This window comes from Aquila chrysaetos, chromosome 6 (assembly GCF_900496995.4).
Source record: "Aquila chrysaetos chrysaetos chromosome 6, bAquChr1.4, whole genome shotgun sequence".
NCBI classification, from domain to species: domain Eukaryota; kingdom Metazoa; phylum Chordata; class Aves; order Accipitriformes; family Accipitridae; genus Aquila; species Aquila chrysaetos.
The window spans coordinates 3163725-3188024 of NC_044009.1; the positions used below are offsets into that span (position 1 = coordinate 3163725).

The 24300-nt window shown below is 42.1% G+C and overlaps 1 protein-coding gene across 3 annotated transcripts in view; it reads left to right on the forward strand.

Annotated features, from left to right (window-relative positions):
- Positions 1-286: 286 nt before the first annotated feature.
- DVL1 (dishevelled segment polarity protein 1) overlaps positions 287-24300 on the forward strand; it is a 105655-nt gene continuing 81641 nt past the window's right edge. For all 3 annotated transcript variants that reach the window (XM_030017349.2, XM_030017350.2, XM_030017352.2), the window contains exon 1: positions 287-839. In XM_030017349.2, coding sequence (XP_029873209.1) covers positions 670-839 — 170 coding nt within the window. In that variant the 5' untranslated portion in view covers positions 287-669. The remainder of the gene's footprint in view (positions 840-24300) is intronic.

Sequence of the window (24300 nt, forward strand, 5' to 3'; positions counted from 1 at the left end):
CTATCACCCTTTGGGAGCGTTTACTGGGAGGCCAAGTGTTTCTCTTCGGCCAAAGACTGCGACGCTTACGCAAAGAGAACACCTTGCGTGTGTTGCGCTGGGATAAATCCCTGCCAGCCCCCCCCCCCCCCAAAAAAAAAAAAAAAAATACCCACAGAAGTAGCACCTTCGCCCGGGACGGAGGCAGCGTCCGCGGGTGGGGAAGGACCGGCTCCGTCCCGCTCCCCGCGGCCGTGACCGGCCTGTGCTGCCGCCGGGCCGGCAGAGGGAGCGCGGCGGCGGCGGCGGCAGGAGGAGGAGGAGGAGGAGGAAGAAGAAGGGCGGTTGGCCCGGCCGCCCCGCGTCCCCGCTGCCCTTCCCCGCCTCCAGCCCCCGCCCGCCGGTTCAGGGGACGGGACCGCGGCGGTCCGTTGCCGAGTTTGGCGGCGGCGGCGGCGGGGGGGGGGAGGCGGCCGGAGGATGCAGGCGGGGCGGGCGGCGGCGGGCTGCCGTTCCCGGGTCGGGCAGCTAGAGAGCAGTGCAGGGAGCGAAATCCCGGCCGAGGAGCCCCTGCGCGGCGGCGGCGGCCGGGCGCTGGGAGCTCCCTTCCTGTCGGGGGCGGCTCTGGGCCGGAGGCCGTGAGAGGAGCCGAGCGGCGGCGGAGGCCCGGGCCGGCTCCCCTCCTCTCCCATGGCGGAGACTAAAATCATCTACCACATAGACGAAGAGGAGACCCCTTATTTGGTGAAGCTGCCCGTCCCGCCGGAAAAAGTCACTCTGGCCGATTTCAAAAATGTCCTCAGCAACCGGCCCGTGCACAGCTACAAGTTCTTCTTCAAGTCCATGGACCAGGATTTCGGGTGAGCGGCTCCGGGCCGGCGGGGGCCGCCTGCCGGAGCGGGGGCCGGGGTGGGGGAAGGCAGCGGGCGGCGGTCCCTGCCCCTCCTTCTCCTCCCCGCGCCCCTTCCCGCTGACAGCCGAGGGGAGGTCTTTAAGCTTCCCTCGGCCCCGAGCGGCAGACACCTGCTTCGCTGGCGGCGGCGGCGGGCGCCCGGTTGCGGCCCCCGCCTCTCTACGGGCCGGGCCGGTGCTCTCGGTTACGCGGCCCGGGCCCGCCACCGGGTGCGGCCCTGCCCGCCGCGCACTGCGGCGCCCGCTCGGCGCTAGGCCCCGGCGGCGAGCCGCCGGTACCTGAGGGAAAGAAGCCGCGAGTGCCGCCTCCGCCGCCGCTAACATGGCGGCCCGGCCCGGCGAGCGAGCGGCGGGTGCGGGGGTCGGTGTCGCTGCTGCTGCCGTCGCCCTCACCCCGCGGTCGGTCGGCGGGACCCCTGATAGCCCCGGCCGGACCAAACCCCCTTCCCCTGAGGCGAAGAGGCCTCTCGGCTTGTGTTTCAGTAATTTCCCCCCCCCCCCCCCCCCCCCCGGCGCCTCCTTCCTCCTCCGGCTCGCTGGGCGATGACCGGGGCGGGCCGGGCTCCCTCAGCCGCTCCCCGCCCGTTCGCTGCCGGCCGGGCCGGAGCCCTGACGCCGGTCGGGGCGGTGTGTGTGTGGTGGGGGTGACTGGCAGCTGTCACCGTGTCGAGGCTTGTGGCAGGAGCGGGGTTTTCTGAAGAGCCAAGCAGGGTCAGGCTGAAATGTTGTTGAAAGGGTGAAGCCCGGTGCGAGCGTAGGAATAGAAATGCCGCTCTGTAAAATGGGGTTTGCTCTTCTGGGTGTGCGTTGGCACGGGCGGGTGTCGAACGGGGTCGGTGGTCGAAAACGGCTGCTGCTTGGGAGGGTGCGCTCCCTCCTCGCCGGTGGTAACGCGTTCTGCGGACCAGGAGGCAAGGGCCAGGCTCTCGAACGACCTTTGTGGTCGCGTAGGCCAGATTTCTGGATATTTGACGTCGTTCTAGTCTCCGCGCACAAATGTGGGTTGCGTGCCACCGGGCTTATTTACAGCTGTAATAAAATAAACCAATAAAATTCCGTTTGACTGTTTGCCAGACGGTAACTTTCAAAATGTATTAGTCCTTTTGTAGCAAACGACTTCTCTTTGTACTCACGTCTGTCACTGGCAGGACAGTTTTACGTATTTAAATGCCTTGCCAGTAAAAAAGAGAGCAGGTTTGTGGAAAACTAGTATGGACCTGACGCTAAAATAACACCGTGGTTGAGGTGCGAATTTTAGGTTTGGTGAGATATATCATCCCAAGCATCCTTTTACGTATTGTGTAGCCTCTCTCTTATCCTTGAGACCTGAAGCCTTTAATGTTAATTGTGTTTTTATCCATGGTGGAATGTGGATATTGTTTGTTGACAGGTGTTTCTTATGTGGTGAGTTGTTACTATTGGTGTGTTACTGTAGGAGCGTTCGTGTATTGACTTCTTGTCTTTCTGGATTCTGAAAACGTTTTTCTGGGAAACAACTATACAAACTGTTTGTTTTCAAAAGAAGGTCTTTGAAATTGTCTATTCATAAATTTTTCTCCTTCACCCTCAAGTGACAGGGACAGGTACCCCGCAGTTATCGTATATATTCAAGCTCTAAGTTTTTGTGGTGCAACCTCAATAAAGGATGTTGGGTTTGTTGAGACAGCATATGCATTCATTCCCACTGCTACGGAAGTTTAGTCCTAGAAAACATAAACTGTGCTGAGGCACGTTGAACATACTAGGAAGATCTCTTAACGTGTTTGGGCTCTTCTTGATCTTTGACCAGGTAACAGAGTTAGTAACGTAAACCTACAGTGGATTCTCTTACTAGTCTCGAAACTGGGGTGAAAAATGTCTGTTATTCTTCCATTGTCTTGGAAATGGAGATGATGGGCTGCAAGTGGGTGATAAGGGTTAGGACCTGTAAATTCTGTCTCTCTCAGTTAAACAGTAGTCTCACATATAACTATTGAACGCGTGGGGGTGGCAATCTGTTGTCTTGAGACAGCTAGAAGTAACTCTATAGATAGTGACTCTTGCAAACCAATAAGCTGTCAGCCAGATTTTTGTTTGCTTTTGTTTTGTTTGTCAACCAGATTTTTGTTCCTCTCTGAATCCTAAATACTTATGAAAAATAGGGAATTAGAAGAAAACTTACATGAATCTTCGCTGTCTTAGCAAGTGTTAATAGTAAATATGTGCTTTTTTTCATCATCTTGTCTTCAAACTGACTTTTTAAAATTGTTGTCGCAAATAGGTAATTATAGATGCGGTTGCCACTAACCGTAACAAAACTGTGTATCTAATTTCTACCTTATGTGCCTGAAAATGTCCTCCAAAGAAATTCTTTTCTGTGTGTTCTGTAAGTGGTACTTAGGCTTAAACTACAGTAACATTTTGGTTTTAAATGTAGTGTTCTACAGTTCTAGCCTTCTGTTCTTCACATTGCTGCTCGATGGCTGTGCGGAGCTATGATTTGGCATGGGGGCTGCCACTTGGCAGGGCGGTTTGTAAATCCCAATGTGGAGTGAAAAGTACTTCTTGTGTTAGGAAAGCAAATGTTTTCCTGGAGAAGTGGAGCCTCCTTGAGAAGCCAGTGATCGGGAACTGACTTCGCAATACTGCACATGTTGTTGTAATTAAGGCACAGCCTTTCCTGGATCCTGAAATAATGTAATAAATAATTGTGTTCAGAAACAGTGGATGTGTTGAATTGGTTCCAACTGTGAAAGATAGAGTTGCTAAGGATTGGAATGGAGTTGGGTTGGGGACGTGGAGCCATATCAAGCTGTGTTATGAAATTAAGCACTTAACATGTTTTGCGTACCTGTGCTGAGTTACCAGCCTGCTTTCAGCTTTCCTTCTGGGAAGGTATGGAAGAAAGGTGTAGGCATGGCGTATTTCCTTCTGAACTTCGGTTACAGTTTAATTTACTACTCTGCCTTTCAGTCTTAATGTTACGCTATCAGTAAAGCTGTGGAAAATAGATACAATGTGGAACCTTCATCTTGTTTTCCTGCCAGCCTTACTTTGACATACAAACATTTTTCCCACCTGTTTAATTCTCAAGGGTGACTTCTGCACTAACTCTTGATGGGATGGACTTGTCTTTATCCTGAAAGCCCGGGCTTTCCGAGTGACTCCATCTGTAGATATGATGTTGTTTTTAAGATGCAGGATGTCTAACTATGTTCTGACTTTAAGACTCAACCCTTGGAAATGCTTTGTAGCTTCTATTTTTATTCTAGTCGGTGGGAAATTAAGCAGGGACATTACAGGATCAGACTCATTAATGTGATAGTATCCACCAGCAATGAAATTTAGAGAAGGTGATATTTGTGATACGTGTTTTATAGACAAGGAGCTGTGTCATCAGCTTGCTTAGTCGCTTACAGCGACTGATTCTTTCCTCTCAGGGGAAGAGCTCAGAGGTCACTTCCGATCACTGAAATTGTTGATTCTAAGGTTACAGCCACACACATCCTTGCAATAATGTATAATGCAATTTTGTTGATTCTTTGATAATTGAAAAATGACAGATAATGAATACATCTGAAAATAAAGCTATAGTTTGCGATGCCTGGGCTCTCGTGACTGAAACTCTGACAGCTGCATAAACTATGTCAGATCCAAATGATTCATAATGAATCTGTGTGACAGATCTTATAAGAGGAATTCCTACCTGTCTGTTCTTAAATATTTGGTATTTCCAGAGCTTTACTTGTGAAACACTATCACTAACTTCCAAAAAGACAAAATTATAAATGTTTATGATCGAGGCATTCTCATAAGCTACGTGTTTTAATTTTGCTATACGATAACCTACTTTGAGACTCCATGCTACCGTTTCATCTCTGGTCAGTATAGAATGCTATGCTGTGACATGATTACAGCAGGAGAGATTCAGAGGAAGAACTGTACCATCTTAAATACGTGGTCTGTACAAAAGCTCATACTGATAAATATACTCTCTCCTGCATTGTTCTGGCTTCCTTTGCTCTGTTCAGTCAACATGTCACTGGGGTAGGAACTGCTGAAGGTGTCTTCCAGTACTGCAGGATAGGAAGAGCAAGCAAATAGACTCTGCAATCTTTATCTGTTGAATACCAGAGTATGTCTGTTCTGCCATCCTTCTGGGTGAGGTTCAAGTCCTCATTCTTTCCATTGTGTGAACTAATACTCTTTTGATTATACTTCTTTAGGGAGTACTTTGAGGAGTGGCTTTTTAGGCATTCCTTTGGTATCAGCAAAAGAACTTCCTTTTAAATTGCACTTTTAGGTGCAGCTGTTTCTTGCGCAGAAATTGATTTTCTTGGTACTTGGTGTGTTGAAAACTAGCAAGCAATTGTGATTTAAAGCAGTAGGAATCCGGTTTGGGATCGGGATTATGAGCTGAATGGGGGAATTTTTAATAGAAGAGGAACATGAGAAGCACTGTTTTGTGTCTTTTCTTGTGGAGGCAGTGTCCCATCTCTGTTTTCACCCTTGCCTTTAGAGGAGTCCTAACTGAGAAACAGGAGCCCTAATTGACAAATGTCTAGCTGTGGAGATGCAGAATAATGTCATAATTGTGAAAGCTTTTAGAGACAAGATATTAAAAAAACACTCTTAAAATATTTTTTATGGGGATAAATGAAAGTAGGTGTTGCCTATTTATCAATGAGGTTTAGGCGATTCATGCTTAAAGTGCCATTTGGACACTGGACATATATCATTTGGAAAACAGAAAGTTGATTTGGGTGTTATATTTGCAGAATTCCACGCTCATTGAATGTAACTGTGAAAGCTGTTGTAAAAATCCAGCAAGCAAAGCAACATTAGACAAAAACGTGGAAGCCTTATTTCTGCCTGTTCTCTGTCAATCAGGTGCCATGGAGTTCTAGACTCTGAGCTAGCCGAACTCAAGAGAAAGTTTTTGGACTGACTTCTGTGCTTGGAAAACTGTTTCCATGCTTATTCAGGGATAAGGCAGCATACTAGACAAAAGTGCCTTGCAGGTAGGATTCTGCCTTTTAGGTGGACTCTGCTGTGCTATGTAGTAGTAAGACCATAGTTTTGGGTGGGTTTTTTGTTTTTGGTTTTTTTTTTGGTAGTTATTGCAACAAAGATTTTAATGAGGTATTTTTGCTGGTGTTTTTAAGGAGATCCTCTCAAGACTAAAGAGCAACATGAAAGGATGCCTACCTCCATACTTGTTTGAAAACTGAGCAAGCAGGTGACAGAGGCTGATATAGGTCAGTTACAGGTATGAGTTTGTCTTTTTTGAAACAGAATAAAATGAAGGCAAATGATTCATATTTGCATTAGAAAATACGGACCTGGTAGACTAATGTGCAGAGGGGGCATGTGCTAAAAATAACAGTTTAGGAAAACGATCTTTGCAGCTCTGGGACGAGGATTGATACCCACAGAGTGAGTCTGTATGGGTCAGAACTAGGCAGGGGGATGTTGAGGCAACTACTATGATCAAAGCTCTGGCAAGAATTTTAGCCGTGTAAGTGGAAAGTTTCAGAAATACTACACAGACTGCAAGACCTAAATGTAGGTTGGACGTGAGGGTCTAGAGAGCAGTCAGAGAATTCAAGATGATGTCCAGGTTACTGATCTGAATGATGGGCAGGTAGATGAGCAGATAAGAAGAGGTGTGCCATATAACTTTGGGCCTTGAAATACATGCAAGATTATCTTTACAAAGAAACCATGTAGAATCTCCCTCTGTGTGCTTGTTTTCCCACGTGCATCTTTGTCTTCTCCCTCTCTAGTCTCTTTTACCCTCAACGTTATTGAGGGAACAGGATGTTTTTAGGAGGGGCAAATGAGTAAGTAGTTCCATGAGGGTACAACTAACGAAAGCAGGCTTCCTGAAGATTTGTGTCATTTCAGTGTTAACCCTCTGTATTTTCTCTGTTATCTCGGGCTGCTTCGTCAGTTAGTAGATATTCAAAGATCTGAGATACAGTTGGACTGAGAAAAAGACAGCAGTTTACTTGGACAGAAGATTAAAAAAGGGTTGGGGCTTCAACTGGTAATGCAGTCACATAATTTACTGTATAGATCTTTGCAAATGCCTATGGCATGTTTACTGAAAATGTCTTTTGGATAGCAAGCGTGGTTGAACAGATGGAGCAACAAATGGGTTTCTTTTAAAGATTATTTATTTATTTATTTATTTATTAATCCTGTACCCTTTTTGGCCAGGTTTGTGTGTCTGTAGGCTAGAAAGGGGTGATTGTGTAATAGTCAAAGCTGTCTTCAGGTCACGCTGGGACAGCTGTTCCCTGTGATGTAAACAAGCATGGCTGACCAAGAAAATGAATGCAAGGCATGTTAGAGCCCATGGCTAAGATTCATGACCCTTCTCTTCTGCTGCTGCTGGCTTTGCTTTGGGAGGCTATAGCAGGATATGTGGCAGCACTGAAGCTCTGTTTGGGACTGATCCAAAGCTTGGTGAAGTCACTAAGATTCTTTCTCTGAAATGCACTGAATTTTGAGCCAGTTTCTAGCTGAACTATTCTGTCACGTGAACGATACTGGTTTGAATGTGTAACTTGTGTGAGTGCAGTGGGAGGAGAATGCTTTTTAATGAAGGCTTTCCTCAAAAACCCCACAGATGGTTAAGTAGATTAAGTTGAGAAGATGCTTGGATTTTTATTAGTTCTTTGAGACAGCTAATAAAACTGAGTATGGTGACTCTGACTTTACAGTTCAGTGGGTTGGTCATGGTTCTTTCTAGCTTTCATTCCACTCAACATGGTCTGCTGCACGCTTAAATGCTGTAAACATTGCAGAAGTCTTGGTCTGCTGTTGGTGGAGGAGCTCAAAAGTGAAGGCCAAGTTTCAGCTTGATTCAATCAAATAAATCTGGAATAATATTCTGAAAATAGGGATTACTAAGAGCAGGTCCTAGGCCTGAGTATCTGGATCAACAGCAACCTCATAGAGGCCTTCAGAGGGAAGGAGAATTCTTAAGACTGGGAGAGTTCATTAATACCTGCAGAAGGTGGAAGTAATGTTACCTAGTGGAAGAAAATGGATAGTTGCATAGTTAAAGCACTGAACTGAGACTTCAGAAATTGAAAAAAATCGTATTCAGCCACAGATTTAGGCTTGGACTCAGCAAAGTACTTGAACACACTGAAGTGTAGTGCTGAATTGAGGCCTGTGTTAGCTGTTTGCCTAATGAGAATAGCCTTTATTTCTCCTAGCTTTTTCTCATTTTCTCTGCTGAAAGTTATAAACTTTCTGGAGACTGTGCATCTTGCTACTAATGTTTATACAGCATCTAGCACTGTGGTGCTTTTCTGTTTGCTGACATCAGAAAGCACTATTGTAGTACAAATAATAAAAATATGTCTAAGAACACCAGCCTATTAGACCTCAAAGCTCATACTTTTTAACCACACTAGGTTAGCTTACACATATTTTGCCAAGCTGATTCTGATAGCTGTCTACAGTACAAGTCACTGCTTATTTTAACATCCCAACTGTAATGTAATCTAAATATTTAAAACAACCACTTTTTCTGCTGGAACCTGAGGACTGCTCCGCTCTGAGGGTGGAGTATGTTATATTTATTAAAAGCTAATGCTATGAAAACATGCTAAAGGGATACATCAGGTTTGGTCTGCTTCCTGTGGCTAGTGATCTGCAGTGGGACAAGTTAGAAAAACAAGTTTACTACTGTTCATTTAATGAACACCTCCACATAGTGTATGCACAGTTTTGTTTTTCTTTTTTTCCAGTGCTCAGGTAGACTTGTTTTGGCTTAAGAATACACACTCAGACTGTACAGCTCTTGGAAACATTAACCATCTCTATAGGATTCAAGTTCAGCAACTTATCTATGGACTTGCTGTATCTCTAATTAAAATTTGCCTGTGAAGTATGTTGAATTAAATGGATTTAGTTAATAATTTTTGAAAGATTATCACCATTCTAGCCTGACACAGGAGAGTGAACAGGCAACCAGGAAGAGATCCAGATGCACCAGGAGGAGATCCACATTGAGCGCTTTGAAACCAACCGTAAATAGCTATGGAATAGATTAAAATGTTGAATTAAGGAATTAATTTACATACAGTATTAAAGCCTGTAAAGATTTCCATGGTATATTTGAGATTAGTAAAGCAGGGTCCCTTCACTTGGTTCTGCTTACCTTCAAGCACGAGTCTGGCATTTTTTAAAATAGCCTTGTTCATGCTTGCATTTCAGATTCCACTTTAAATGCAGCCTGATAGGTGTTACCGTGACTATGTGCAACCTGGTCAATTATCATTCTGATTAGTACTCTCAGAGAATCGTTCAGGAGCACCAACCATTTATTTCAACTGTTGTGCCATGCTGTTAGGTGGAAAGGTTGACAAGGTGGTGTTTATGACACACAGATAGTGATTTTTCCTGTAAATGGCGTCACTGCTAGGATTCTCTCCTTGTTCTTCTGATCTTTATCTGCTTTAGGAATCATGACATGTTTCAATTTGGATGTCTTGATAATTAAAGTTACTTCCTTTCTTTCTTTCCACAAGAGTTGGGGTTCCTGTATATTTAGCTGATTAGATATGTTGTTGTTGTGCTTGATATAATCAACAGTAGATTCTCTGCCTTCATCTCTATGTGAAATTCTTTCAAATGGTGATATTTTATTTCCTGCCCTTAAGTCCACGCTAATTCTTACTCTCTTTTCTGTGCTACTGTCATTCTTTCCTTGTAAATAGACACGGAGAAAGGGTATCCATCAATGTCTTTATGCAGCTGATATTTGCCTTGAGAATATACTAGGCCTCAAGTAACTTGCAGTATATTGTAGTCTCCCCATTGCAATCTTGAATGCCTTGTGATTGGTAGGGATCTGATTTGGTATTAGAATTTCTTTGCAAGGGCACAGTTTATTAACATTTCTGTGAATTGAATAGCTAGCCCACTGTCTTTATTGCTACTTGGTCCAATTTTAACATCTCCAGGGTAAATGTGTAGGACAATTACTTGCAATTACACCAGTGAGCTGTGTTTAGAGCCTCTTTGAAATAGGGAAGGTTGAAGTTTCTATTCCACCTCCTTTTGTGTTAAATAACTTAGGGATATCAGCTGGCGTTTGCAAAGTGGCAAGCCTTTTTTATTTTAAATTTACTTAAAACTTCTACAACACAGAGGGAGATATTTTTTTCCTGTGTTTCTGGTAAGCTAAAAAGGAGCTGTGGAGATGCAGAATCCAAGCGTTATCCTTGAAACTTTCAGCAGTGTTGGAGTCCAGTCCTATATAAAGTCAGTTGAGATCGAGTATCTTAAAGCCATTAAACCCTGATCCCCTTTCTTAGGTATGTACCTTTCTTAATGTACCTCACATTATGGGAGGGAAGATTCAATAGAATCAGCTGATTGTTCCAATTATTGATGCTGACTCAATACAACCCTTTACAGATGTATTATTGCAGTTTATTCTGTCTAGCTTTTTTGTTCCTTAAAGTGCTGAGATTTCTGGATTTTTTTTGGAAAGAAATTAAGAGAGAGGAAGCAAAGTGAACAAGTATTAAACTTACTGAATAAAGGCAGTATCTAGAACTAGAGTTTTATTCCTGTTTTCAGTCTATGTGGGAAAAGGAGGATGGCTTGGTATTTCTGTGTGACTTGACCGTCTATTTTGCAAGTACTGGAGGTAAAGTCAGCCTTTGTCCTTTCTGTGTCCACCAGATAATCCTGAGGTCAGTGATTAAGTTCTGAGTGTATCTTTTGCTGTGACATCTACACTAACTGAAGCAGTGCGGAACACTACATGCTGAAACACCCGAAGAGAACTTGAGAAGAAGGCTCAAAAAAGTGGCAGTGTCCTGTCAGTGACTGGCTGCTACAGATAGACTTAATTTATCCTTTGTTACTTGAGATCTAGCTTTGCCCTTGTACTGACAGGACTCAGCCTGTTGTATAAGGAGCAAACTGTGCTGTTGCCAATCCTTTGTTTGAATGTTTTGGGTAGCTTGACTGTACTGAATAATGGAGATGAGGTGAATGGCCTCCGATAAAAATGGACACGGCACTGAACTGAGACAGATTAATGTTACTTGGTCCTGTAGTTATTTTTTTAAAAAGCTTGCTCGTGGCTCGTGGTTACTCTCAATTTACCCTGTTGTTTGCATTCTTTTTGCATAAGGATTTCCCTGTAGTTTGCTAAAGCAAACGTCTGTAAACTGCTCCATGGTAATGAGCAGAAATCTTTTCTGATGCAGTTTAATGGCTAGTTACTTACAATATCCAGGATGGCATCTTTTCTTTGGCTATGTGATTTATAAAGAAAACAAGTGCCTCATCTTTTGCTAAATGTCTACTTTATGTGCTCTAATTGTGTTATTACACGGTGGTAATTAAGATAGTCCTGCAAGGGATGCTTGTGTGATCTGCAAATGCATCCTCTTCTCTGGTAGTCTTGAGTAAATGTCAGAGTACTGTGGCCTTCAGCAGCCAGCATTTTGAAATCCCTCTACATGTAGCTAATGAGAAAAACACATGTAAACTCAGTTTAAGTGCAGCTATTTGTTAAGAATTTTGCAAGATGTAGTATATGCAACCCCAGTTCCAAAGAACTGACTGTTTTCAGACAAGATACACTGAGTAGGTGGATTGGGAAAATTAAAAGGGTGAGTAAAGCATTCCTGACAATCTCCAATATCAGTTTTACTGTTTGTTTAATCTGTGCTTGCTTTTATTCACTTGATTGGGGTGCTGAATCCGGACAGATGATTAAACTCATCTGTTTTTCTTGTTCCAGCAAAATGTGTTGTTTTTTCATAGTCATTTAGGGTAGGTCTAACTCCACTTCCAATGAAGTTAGAGGAAATCCATTCCTGAAAATTTCACCATTAGTGTTCAGAAATACAGTCTTGCCTCACTTGTCCAAGAGTTCCAAGACAGGGGTTTTTTTTGACTTATTTTTCTTCTGTTCAGAGGTTTAGCAGTGAATGCAGGCAATGTTGCTTTTAAATTGGTCTGCATTGTTAGTTTAGCTCACAAAGCTAGTATTGCAGTTGGAAGCCTAATAATAATTGAATCAAAATGTCTATTTAAGAGCATGTTGCTGGCAATAAAATATATGAAAGTTGTAAAAATGTCCTTTCTCAATAGAACAACACTCAGTCTGTCTTAGTCTTCAGTTCTCTAAGCATATATCTGTATTTTCCAAAGTAGTCTTGTCGAGACTGACATGAAGTGGTACCAGGTAAGCACTCTCTGGAACTGTTGTGATATGGTCCTTTCCCTGATAAAATGGACCCTGTGAAAAAGCAGAACTGAGAAAGAATGAGCCCTGTGTTAGCATGATTATAGGTGTAAGCCTTTACTTCTGCATGCCACAATGTTATGATACAGAGGCTTACCTTAGGTTAGCTTCAAACATGCTGAAATCTTCTACATGGTACAGAACTATGTCAGATGTAGTCTATCAATAGCCAGTTAAAGTATTTTGGAAGATACTGATTTTAGTTGGCCTAAAAATCAATGCGTTAAAAAAGGCAAATTCTTAAGAGATATTCTCAAGGAAGCAGCATCTGTTGATAGTAACATCTGATTATTTTTTTTTCCCCCCTCTGAGTTCATGGCAGCTCCCACTGTTTTCTGACCCTCTTTTACTTAGAGAGTATACGAAAAAGAAAATTCCTCTCCTTACACACCCTCCAAAAATTGGCAGATAGATGATCCTCTTCTGGAGGAAAAAATGAAGAGGTCATGTCTGCTCTCCAGAAAACCTGCAAATACAGCTATCTCCTGAGAAGATCCTTTTAGATATTAAATTTTGCTTGTTTTCCCAAACATGATAATAACCTTGAGGTGAAAGATACTACTTGGACTGAAAATTGCATCCGTTTGTGGACGGGTAACTGTCTTTTCTAGCAGAAATACAGTGTCTTACGAAAATGCATAAGCCATTTTTTAGTCATCCTTGTTCTTACAGGGAAGAAAAGGATATCTGTAACCATCCTTATTTTTGCAGGATGTTTTGGTCTGGAAGTCTGAGTAATTGTCTCTGTGGCCAAGTAGGGGATGGGAGTAGGGGCAGTTCCTAAGGCTGTGGTATCCAAGCATCAGTTCATACAGCACATGGAAACTGGTGACACACAGAGCTTTTAAACCCTAATTTAGTCAACCGCTTGAATGCTTATTATTTAACTTAAATCTCAGAAGTAAATCCATTCATATGTAGTAATGTGCTTACACAGGTGTTCTTTACTGTTTGTCTTGCTCATAGTTCCCAACAGGGGCCTGATTCAAACCCCTTAATGGTACTTAGAAATAGTTAATAGTTAATTCTGATGGGCTTTGGGACAGACTCTTCTGACCAATATATTTGTCCAGGTTTTGCTGGATACCAAAAGCTGTTTGGATGGAATTGCTTCCATAGGTTCCCTTTTGTGGGGTTGCAAGTACTCCTGAAAACAGTTTGAGATGCTCCAAGCTCTAAGACCCTAGAGTTTGGGTATAAATATGTATAGTATATAAATGACCCTAGATTTGGAAGCTTTTCTTTGCAAGAAGAAAATGCCTGGTGAGAGAGGATGGAATGCTGAGAGAATGTATGTGTTTAAAGGAAGAATGGTTGGTCATGGCTAGTTCGACGCAGCTGGCTCTTTAGAGCTAAGTTTTAGAATCAATAAAGATCAGTGAGCTGGGTCCTGAAAACACCGCTTCAGAAGTACAGTCTTCCTGTTGCGCTGTCTGCTGTCTTAAGGAAAAAATAGGTCTGTGCTTGAGCCAGCTTTCTCCTGTCAGCTCCACTAATGTGGATGGGTGAGTTTTTCCACAATGAATATCACTGTTGAGGTAGTGAGCAGTGGGGATATGCTATGAGCATACAGTTCTGTGGATCTTCTGTTAGCCTTCAGCTCTGTTTCAGCATCAGAGCTAAGAGAAGATTTTAAGTGTACATCATATATGCGGGAAAAGCTTTGCTGTATAGGCTCTGCTTTTTCCATCTGATTACTGCTTGCCTTTTAGCAAAGGACATTTGGATTGGCCTCCCACTAGAATGCAATTTTCTAAAGTAATTAAGCACCAACTCATGGTTTAATGAGCATGTTGGGGAAGGGGGAGAATGTCACTGGCAATCTTGCTGATGCTGTTTTGGGGTCCCAGTTCTCTGAGAAGACTACTGGAGACTTGTCCTCCAATTTTTGCTGTAGAGTTTAATCAGCTGAGACAAGCTGCTGAGCAAATACAGAGGAATTTACAGTGCTTGAGGAAGGAACGACCTAAATAGTTGCCCTATGATTCTGTTGTGGCTTATTTCCATGCGACGTGTAAGTAACTGAGGGAATAACGATAATTTCTGGTTATTTCAGTGGCCTTGGTAAGGTAAAGTATGAAAATAATTTGGGAGGATATTCAAAGCATACAAAACATTGTATTTTCCATTCGGTTATTGGAGTGAAACACTTGAGGATAGTAGGAGAACCCCTTCACCTTACGCCATTGACTTGCTAGGGATCATTTGGCTATTGGGTTTAATTTTACCTGTTTCATCGTTTCTGAAGAAGATAACATCTCCTTTTTGAAGAGTACTCTGGCTCTTTTTTTATCAAGCAGGTGGAGTGAGGATCTACATTCTTGGCTTTGTTTGGCGATAATATAATGGGTGAAGACCTTGCATGCCTACTCAGTATGAGAATTTCTGATTTGGATGGGGGGTGTGCGTGTGTCTGCTACAGGCAGAGGGTGACTGTGATGCTGAAGGTGAATCAGCAAGTTACCAGTTGGAATGTGACTGATGGCTGACTTGATAGGGCTGTGATACGGAAGGTAGATACTGAGGCCCCTCAAGTCTTGTAAGGATGGCATTTTCACAGCAACTTGCAGTCTCAGTTGTAATGACTAAGGTATGGAGTCCATCCAGTGCTCTGGAAAGCTGCTAGGTTTGCATAATTCTATTGTTAAGATATCTCTGATTTTGGAAGAAGTGTCTATAGAGGTCATTCAACAATTTGTGAGGAGCAGTCCTAAAAGGGAGCCTCCAGATTTTGATTTATTTATTTTTAACATGCCTTTGCATTTCTGAGTTCTGAGGTGTAGAAGTAGATGCATTTGGAAAATCCTTAGTAAGTAAGTGTGCAAATACTGTTTGTTAATAGCTGTCTTACTATGGGGAACTGGGACAAGAGCTTGTGTTTTAACAACTGTTAGGCTGTTAAAACCAAGCATTCATCACATAAAGTTTAAGAGGAACAGATAGATTGGAAAATTGTCTCAAAATAAGCGTTTTGTTAGTGAAATCCTATCTGACACCTGTGATATTTAAATGACTTTTCTCTGTCTTCCCTCTGGAATGGGAAGAGAAGAATGACTATGCGGGTTGAGGCACTGGTTTGGGATTTGAGGTGAGTTCAATTTTCCCTCTTCCAGCTACTCTGTATTTGACCTTGAGTAAGTGATCTAATCCCTGATATTACAACCAGTTAAACTTCTGCCTAGCTTCATTTATGTACATGAGTTGTGCCTTTGGAGAAGACTGTAAACATGTTAAAATTACATGGCTAGGAAACTTGGAAATAGCAGCTTTTATTTTGGGGTTTCAGTTCTGATTTGTAAAAACTTCTAAATCAGAGTAAAGCTCTAGCTTGCTGCAGACTAGCACAAACGCTGAGAGTTTGCACTTGCAGAAGTATACCAGTGCAAATGCATGGTATCCTATCAGATTTCTCTTTCCTGTTGTTTTGCTGAGTCGCAGAGAGGCTCTTTCTCCCCTCCCTGCCCATTGCTTTTTTGGCAGTCATTGTAGTAGAAGTTCTTTGCAATGACCAGCTTCAGTGATTGTTCCATTTGTACTCGTGTATTTTCCATTGAATTTACTATTGTGGTTGAATTCTTAAAATTATATAAATAAATAAAAATAATTTGCCAATGCAGACAGAATGGAACTACTAAAAGAGTGAGTTTGCAAGACTTCTGGGGGCTGCTTTTTAAATATGTTTATTTCCAGTTGTAATTCATGACCTATTCTAGTTATAGACCCAAATTGAAAAAAGGTACAGTAAATGGAACAAAACTAATTGAGCCCAGAGACTTGCCTGGTACAGAGATGAGGAGGGAGTAAGGATGCATGACAAACTTTTTCTTTATTTGAAAAAGAATACGCAAAGAAGCATCTGACACTAATTACATTTTGCTCTTACTGAGGAAGAAAGCTGCACAGTGGTAGCAAGTGATGGCAAGATATGGGTGCTACAGAAAACATGAATATTTAGGAATCTCTGGATCAACCGTGTTTCTAACTAGAGGTGCTAGTTAAACTGTTGAATTCAAGGGAGAGGTTGGATTTCTGGTGTCATGGGGAAACGTGGGAATACTTAGTCTCTAGAGATTGTTGAGCAAGTGCAATGCTTGTAGACATGCTTGACAGGTTCCTTATTTCAGTCTATGCAGAAATCCTCACTGGCTTCAATGGTACTAGAAACTAATGCTGAGATGGTACAGAATGTGCCTTCCAAAGAGCTTTGAGTATTTGGAATAAAGGTAAACTAAGTAATGGCCCTGGAGCCTGTGTGAATGTGCAGCTGGAGAATTGTTAAGAGCTCTTTGGTGTTTTACTTGTTTCAGGTGACTCTTGCAACAGTGTGTCCTGGTCAACTTTGAGTGAAGTTAACCAAAGTTTTCAATGCAGAGTGAATTTATTTGTTGTTCTCAGTGCTGTTTCAGATCTCTAGCTTGTAAGAATTACCTACAGGGTAAATGGAAATCCTGTTCTTCATGTGATATTAGATAGATGCATCTGAAGTAGAGCGATCAAATAGTTAACGTGAAAAAGCCTGCCTCTTCTGTCTTTCAAATTGTCCCAGCAGGGGTTGCATTTCATGGTTGACATTATCCGTGCTGTTCCAGCTCCTGCTTCTTTCATATCCTGCTTTTCATCCCCCCTCCCTCCTTACGTTTTTTAATACATATCTTATTCAATGTGATTAATAAGCAAATTTGTCATCTGCTTATTTTTGTGTTTGCTAACACTCCCCCCACCCTCCTGTTCAGACCAAATTAACCGTAAGCCAGTGAATTGAAGATAATGCTACTGTGAATTATCCTTTGCTGCAGGGCAGCTTTGCATTTGTAGTGCCAAGCTGACTTTAGTTTGTGTGACTAAAACCAGGCAGTGCAAAAAGAACTGGGATTTCATTCCTGACAGGAGGGGCTCATGGGTGTTGAAGGGTAGTGACTGAGCTTTAGGAGGCATCTCCTTGACAGGTTCTTTTTGTGGGGACATCTTTGGCTTGTCTGTCTTGGCCTTGTCCTGTAAGTTGCTGCATGAATTGCACTTGCTCTTTACATTTGTAAAAAGGCAGCAGAGACAAATACAGCATGGTTACTCATTGTTGAGGGATCCTTTGTGAAGATGCGCGTCATGTTTTGTGAGGCATAGTGTAAGGTCCTAGTAAGAAAACAGTCCTTACCCTGAAGAACTTATATTGCAGCTAAGCAAAAAGAAACAAACATAAGGACAGGCATCACTGGAGTTTATATTTAGAATGAGAGGATCATGGTACAGCAAATAATGGGCTTAAAGTAAAACTTGTTGAAAAGAGAGAGGTTTGATCCCCACCTTTGCATATTTTGTATGCACACAAATGATTTCTCATTAGGAGGGGGAAGAAGGGGTGAATATTCCTGTTATCCTAGTGGTATAACATGACCTTTCTTTAGAAGAATCGCTTCTGGGGTGGCCAGCACATGCTCCATGAGCACTAGCACTTACAAATGTAGCAGTCCTTCCAGCTGTGTTTTTTTATTTGGATTATGCAAGGTAGACCCTTCTGCTAGAAGGACAGTGGCTGCTCTCTGGGTCCACAAAGTTCTGTGGCTCATTCTTTCTGTAGAGGCCTTAGCAGTGTGTATATCTTACACGCACAAAGAAGGAGGAAGAGAGTAAGGTCGGTGTATCTCTCCGTTAGGCTTTGTGAATCAGACACACTCAGAGCTGTCAAATTGTGAGCTGTGCAGGTTCAGCTGTTTGTTATACTTTGCTTGCGTCCCTACTCCTGACAGCCACAGAGGAAGGGAAGTGTTAGGTAGAACCTCTTCCTATGCTTGGCAAATTGGCTCATATTTACTAAAAGCTTTTTCAGAGTGTCGTAATTATCATGGCGACACAGATGTGATAGATGTGAGCATGTAAATAAAGTAGCTGGAGTAAAGACTCTAGTTTTTTCATCTAGAGGGTAAACAAGTTCCATTGTGCTACTGTTTCCATTGATAATGATTGAGCACTAGTGAAGCTTTTCAGCCAGGTGAGGACAGTCTAGAGAATCAAGACTGAAGTACAGTCTAATGTATTTAGGAGCAAGGGTAGGATTAGTGTATTGTCCAGGTTCTGGATAATATCTTGGTCACCTCTCTGGAATATTAAAAGTTTTGCAACCTGGCTAAATATTAATGTTCTAAACTGAAATACGTCCCATCCTCAAACACACAAAATAACAAAATGTCAGAAAGGAGAGAAATCCATTAAGGTGTAACAGATCTATCCTTTTCAAGGAAGAATCTTGCTTTTTTCTTTACATGAAATAAAAGTGAAAGTAATAGAAAATGAGTGAGTAGAAATTAAAATTACTTTCCATGCCCAAGGTCTGGGACTGTGGCCTGGGATATAATGGATACAAGAATTCGTGGTATAATTATCTAGCTAAGCCTGCCAAACTGACTAAAGGTTGCTTCTAGTGATTGCTTCTGGATGCAATTGGTTTTGACAACCTTGAGTCTATCACTGTCATTCCAATAAAATGCGTTGCTTCAAATTAAGCAAAATAAAACCTTTCTTCTTTTTTATAGTCCTAGATACTCTTGGGTCTTATTGTTCCTTTCTCCTTTTATCCTGAGGGCTTCTAGGAGCAATAGCAGTGGTGATTTGTCTCTGGATTCCAAGCTGACAAGAAGCTTTACAGTATGTCAGTTAATAATTGGGGTGCTGTGAACTCTCAGCAGCAGATTGAATATCATAATTAGAGGTCTATATGTTTAATTTCTTTGGAGTAATGTCATACAAATCAGGAAATGGCTTTATAACTCCTTACAGAAATGGGAAATTTTTGTGAACTTTCATGACCTCAGGGATCTGGTAAGGTTAAGTGATGGTGGCTTTTGGGGGAGACTTCTAGGTTGGACACTAATGGTGTAGATGTTGGATTATTTGAGCAGTTGGTTCAACTTCCAATGCCTGGGAGTTTAGTAGTAGACAGACCACCACCGTCCTTTGCCCCGTTGTTGATAGGCTCAATGGACAGGCAAAGGTTGAATCTGTCTCTGAAAACATGTCTATTTGCAATGAGAGGTTCCTCCGGGGGTTGAAGGGTTGAAGCCTGTCGTCTGTACTTGCTTGTTGGACGAGTGGAAATTTTCGTTCTCCAGGGTTAGGAGTCTGTTTAAACTTTCTTTGAGTTGGTAGTTTTCTCCTTCTCCTTCCTGAAAAGTCTCCTCTCATTCACTCCAGTCAATACCTCTTTGCTCTTTTGTCCTCATAGTACACTGGATGTCACATTGTCCTCAATTTAGCAGTCCCCCATGCATCTAAAAAAGGATGCGTCAGACAGACATGTGTCCAGTGCTGCATGTGTTGGATAAATGTGTTTCTGATTTTCAGTACTTATTCTAAGAGTTTGCCTCAGATATTTCCTTCTTAACAATTTTATTTTGTTCTTTAAATCTTAGGCATTTGGGTATAAATTGTAAATGCTTGTGAAATCAACTGTGCTGCTGGCAAGTAATCGAGACCTTTACTCTATTAGAGGCACAATACGAAATGTTACCAACTTTCTCTAGCTGCTCATGGAAACCTGGCTCTTAAAAATTGCATTAGCTCTTAAAAACTTATTTTAAGTATTCATAGAACTACCTTGACTTTTCCTTGCCAAGACTGCTGATTTCTCACATTCATATATACTTGTTCTTTAAAATATTTTCTCTTTACTTACAGCAGCCAGGTAAAATAAATAAAAGCAATAGAGACATGCACATCTGTCAGCTCATGAACTCTTAAAACATTCTTTTCTCTAAGGATAGTAAGTATAGAAATGTAAATGCAAAGCAAAAACAGCTCTTGAAAATATATTACTCCTTTCCTAAAATGATTCACTCTCCTGAGTGTTAAAGTGTAAGTGCAGATGTCAGATAGCATTCCAAAAAGTGTTCTGTGGAGGCAGTATACAAAAGCTGAACTTTTATTAAACCTGTGTTATCAAAAGAAGCTATGTCTCTCGGGGTGGAGGCAGAGTTCTACTGGAGAACAGTGTCTGCAGGGGCAAAGTAAAGTAACTATCATTTTTGAGAATCTGACAGTACCTCCTTTTGTTGCTGTGTTTTCTTATGGACAGATTTCCTTTTGAAAATAGTGACTCAGGACATGGTCAGAAGGTAATATCTATTTTAAAAAGTTATAACTGAGATACTGCCAAGGTGTCTTAAACTGTTAGCCCACTTTAACATTCTGTAAAAGAGGTAGTTGCTTAATGTGTATTTCTGATTTCCCCACCAGACAGACTGACTTTTAAAAGGATTTTTGGTGGCTTATTGGATACTGGTTTTAAAAGCAACAGCTAGACCTTTAACCGTGGATAAGGTACTCACCATGTCTTTGGGCAAATTTAAACAACTAGTCTATGTTTCAACAGTTCGTTCCCATCCCCACTGTCCCTCCCTGCCCTGCAATCCGTGCTGTCTCCTTTTAATAGCTTCTTTTTCTCTCTTTAGACTCCAGGGATCACTAATTAAGAAATCAGCCTCTGGTTGGTTGGATAACCATTGGCAACTGGCTGCAGTTACAGAGCTGCTGGTCTTCCCGAGCCTCTCACAGAAAATGAGTAAAGATAGGAACACAGCTGTAATAGAAGAATGGACAGATTACAAAACCACTGGGATTGGGTCTCTTCTTATCTGGCTGTGCCAAACAGCAGGATATATGTCTCAATGAAATCAGAATTAGGAAATGACAAAAGTGGAGTTTCACTCTTGAGAGATGCTATCGGTATCCTTCTGCAAAAACAGGATTTGGAAAGCTCAAGAAGCTGTTCAGGATTTATGGTGTGCATTGGTTGAGTTAGAGCTGTTCAGCCACTCTTTACTGTTGTTTGTAACAAAAGCAGCAACAAAATCAAACTTTACGGTTTACCCATTCCAGTGTTATCGTCTGTTGATGTTGAGTCAATTGAAAGTCTGACCTGTGAAAAACTGCTTTGACTTCTGGATTGTAGCTCAGTTGGCATGTATGATTTTGGTGCTTGTGAACATTATGATGTGAATTTGGGCTCTTCTCATTAGTTTGAATTTGATATGGCAAACAGCTTTTGCTTCTCTAATAGGATTTGGAAGAAATATTTTGCAGTCCTGCTGTATGTCCCAAGCTGAGTATTATGCAGCCTAATACAAATACACCGTCTGGCTGCGTCTGCCTTTTCAGTAAAGGTTGTTCCTGGTGCTCTGCCTGTTCTCTAGGGAGAGGGTAGAAATCTCAGCTATGCAAGTGGGACCAGTGCATGTCTTTTTGTAGTCAGAGGCCCAAAGGCTTATGAAGTTCCCATGACAGGACAATATTGACTTTGATGAAAGATGGATGATGCAACTCTAACAACTCTAGTAATAGGGAGAACTTATAATTTCTTCCCAATTTCAAACTCGGCGTTCTTGGGGTGATGAATGTGTTCATGGAACATTCCTTAGCGATGCTGCATGTCATTTCACAGTGCATGCAGCTAGTCAAAATGGATTCTAGACACCATTTGGACATGGTGAAGAAGCTGTGCTCTGCATGCAGAAGATGGGTCTTTCCAGTGCTGATGCACATAGTTCCCTAGGGAGTTAGGTTATACTGGCTCGCGCCTTGTATTAGTAAAGTGGAAAGGCTGCCAGTTATGTTGTTTGTGGCTCCATCTCTGGGGCATACTGTCTGGTGTCAATATGTACAAACCTTCTGCAAGGTTCAAGATGTTTCCTTTAAAAGATAGGGCTACCCGGAGTGGTATTCGTCGATCTGAAACCTGTGGGAGATTCAGATTTCCCTGTGATGCATTTCACAGCCAGAGTAGATAGTAACTCAGAGCATTGTTAGATCCCTCAAGAGCTGCATTGCCACAGGAAGCACCAAAAGTCACTAAACAGAACCAGAGGGGTGTATGTATGCATATCTTCCAGTCTGGACAAACGAAGCTCTGAATCCAGAAGGAACCAACAGACTGTCAAAGTGCACTTTGCAAATACTGTAGCAATCTTCTCTGTGAAGCTTGTAAAATTAAGACAATAAAGGCAAGGGGGACTACTTGTTACAAATTGAAAACATGTGTTTCACGTGAATGGACATTGCTTACATTTTTTTTCTTGTTCAGTTCCTGGTGAAGTGCCGTGTTCGTAAGAGTGGCAGAGACTCTTCAGAAGGCTGTCTGTGGCTAAGGTGATTACCTAGCTCTTGGAAGATCTGAGTTTGGTTGTCAACCCTGCCACACAGTTTTCTGCCTCATCTTACCATCTGCTGGAAAAGATGCAATAAGTCTTTAATCTTGTGTTTTAGATGGTAGTTTTCCCTGCAGAAGGCTTATCTCATTCTGTGTGGTGCCAGGATAATGAGGGTCTGCTTTCTGTTTCAGAGGGCTTTAAATGGTGCTTAATTAAAAAAAAAAAAAAAAGTCATTGGGCCCTGTGTTTCCCCACTCTCTTCCGCACTAATACACTGGTAATTTAAGGCAGAGGTTCTGTTGGATTCTGTACTTAAACCTACAAATACTCATTTAGAAGCCAAATGTACTTGGGCTTGCGCAGGTGTGGAATGAAGGGTTTGCATTTTGCTTGCTCTCCCTTTGCATATGGAAAAGGGTTCAGTTCTCTGCCTGTGATGCATAAAATCTGAACACCTTTTATCTGAACTGTTTCTCTGAGCAGCCTCTTAGGTTGCTGAAATGACTCTTTAAGAGTGGGAGGTGGGGAACCGAACAGGCAGAGCCAGGCAGGTAAAAAGCATGTACCTCCTATGTTAATAGGGGCCCCTCCCGGAACAGTCTGCCTTTGTGCTTTACCAGCTGCTAGGTAATAGTTACATAAGTGCAATATTTGGAGGAGCACCATTTCTTAGCGCATGCATGTCAGTTCTTGGCAAGCCTGCTCCCTGTCTTTTGAAGGGTACCTTAGCTGAATGGTTCAGTGTTTTAGACCTATCTAATTTTTATTTTCCTTAAATGGATGGCCTTAAGAGCTGTTGGCAAATGAATCTTGCTGTATTCCTGAGAAACAAGGACTTGGTGATCTGATGGGAAAGCCTGTGATGCACCTGGGGAAATGGTGAAATACAGCATTGTAGGCTCTTTTCATTGTAGCTTTTTTTTTTTTTTTTTTTTTTTTTTTTTTTTAAAATCTGTGTCCTTCAGTACTGCTATATGTTCTGGTGAGGATGTACCGAATGACAATAGCTTGAACAAATATTTCTTTATAAAGAACTCAAAAACCTGTGTCAGGTACCAAAGTGAGTCCCTGAGCACTGCAGCTTTTTTCTTGCTTATAGTTAGTTCTTCAGGAGTATAGTAGTAAATGAAACAACCATATCTCTCTCTCCCTTACCAGGGTCTTCCAGTTCTAGACTAAAGAGGCCACTCATGAAATGAGGGAGGTTGGCTTACTGACGTTTATACGGACAGCTGTCTTTTACTGGAAGACTTCACTTTTCTCAAAGCAACGCCTTTCTTAATTAGGTTTTACAAGGATATTGAATATGTCAGTCCATGCAATTTGTGCTGTTACTCTTTGCTATTTTTCTAAATGAAATAGCAGGCATTTTTGTAAAATGCTTTATAGTGTAGCTTTGGATAGCAAACTCATGTCTAAACATGAGCATGGGGCTGGGGGGTTGCACTTGCTATCGAGAACTTGTTTCACTTCTCTGCTGGAACACCTTTCTGATGGTTAAAACAAGTTTTTGACTTACTGTGGATACATACGGGCATGTATCCAAAGACTACCTGTTTCTTAATTTATATCTGACTTGGGATTTTGTGACAAGCTGGAGATCTCTCTTTCAATGCCTAAACAAACTTGTAGGTCCAGTTATACTTTGAAGTTGAAGTGTGGGTGGAATTTATTACCAGGTCTGAATGCAAGAGGTCTGAACCCAGCTTTTCATTATGTTAGAAGTTTGTCTTGCAGTGTTGCTATCCCAGGGAAGTATTACGAGGGCTGTATCTGTGCTTCCCCTACACCAGTAGCATGTTGTTCCTCATGGGAGGCTAAAGTTCGAAGGGGTGTAGACAAGAACAACTTTATCTTGTGATCTGGATTCCAAAATACTTTGTCCACAGAGACTGTCCAGGCAATGTGTTGAACAGCTGAAACAGCCATGCAGTGGATTCATGTTATACGCCTCCTGGGTTGCCTTTGAGACTCAATTCTGGGAATTGTGCATTAAATTGATCT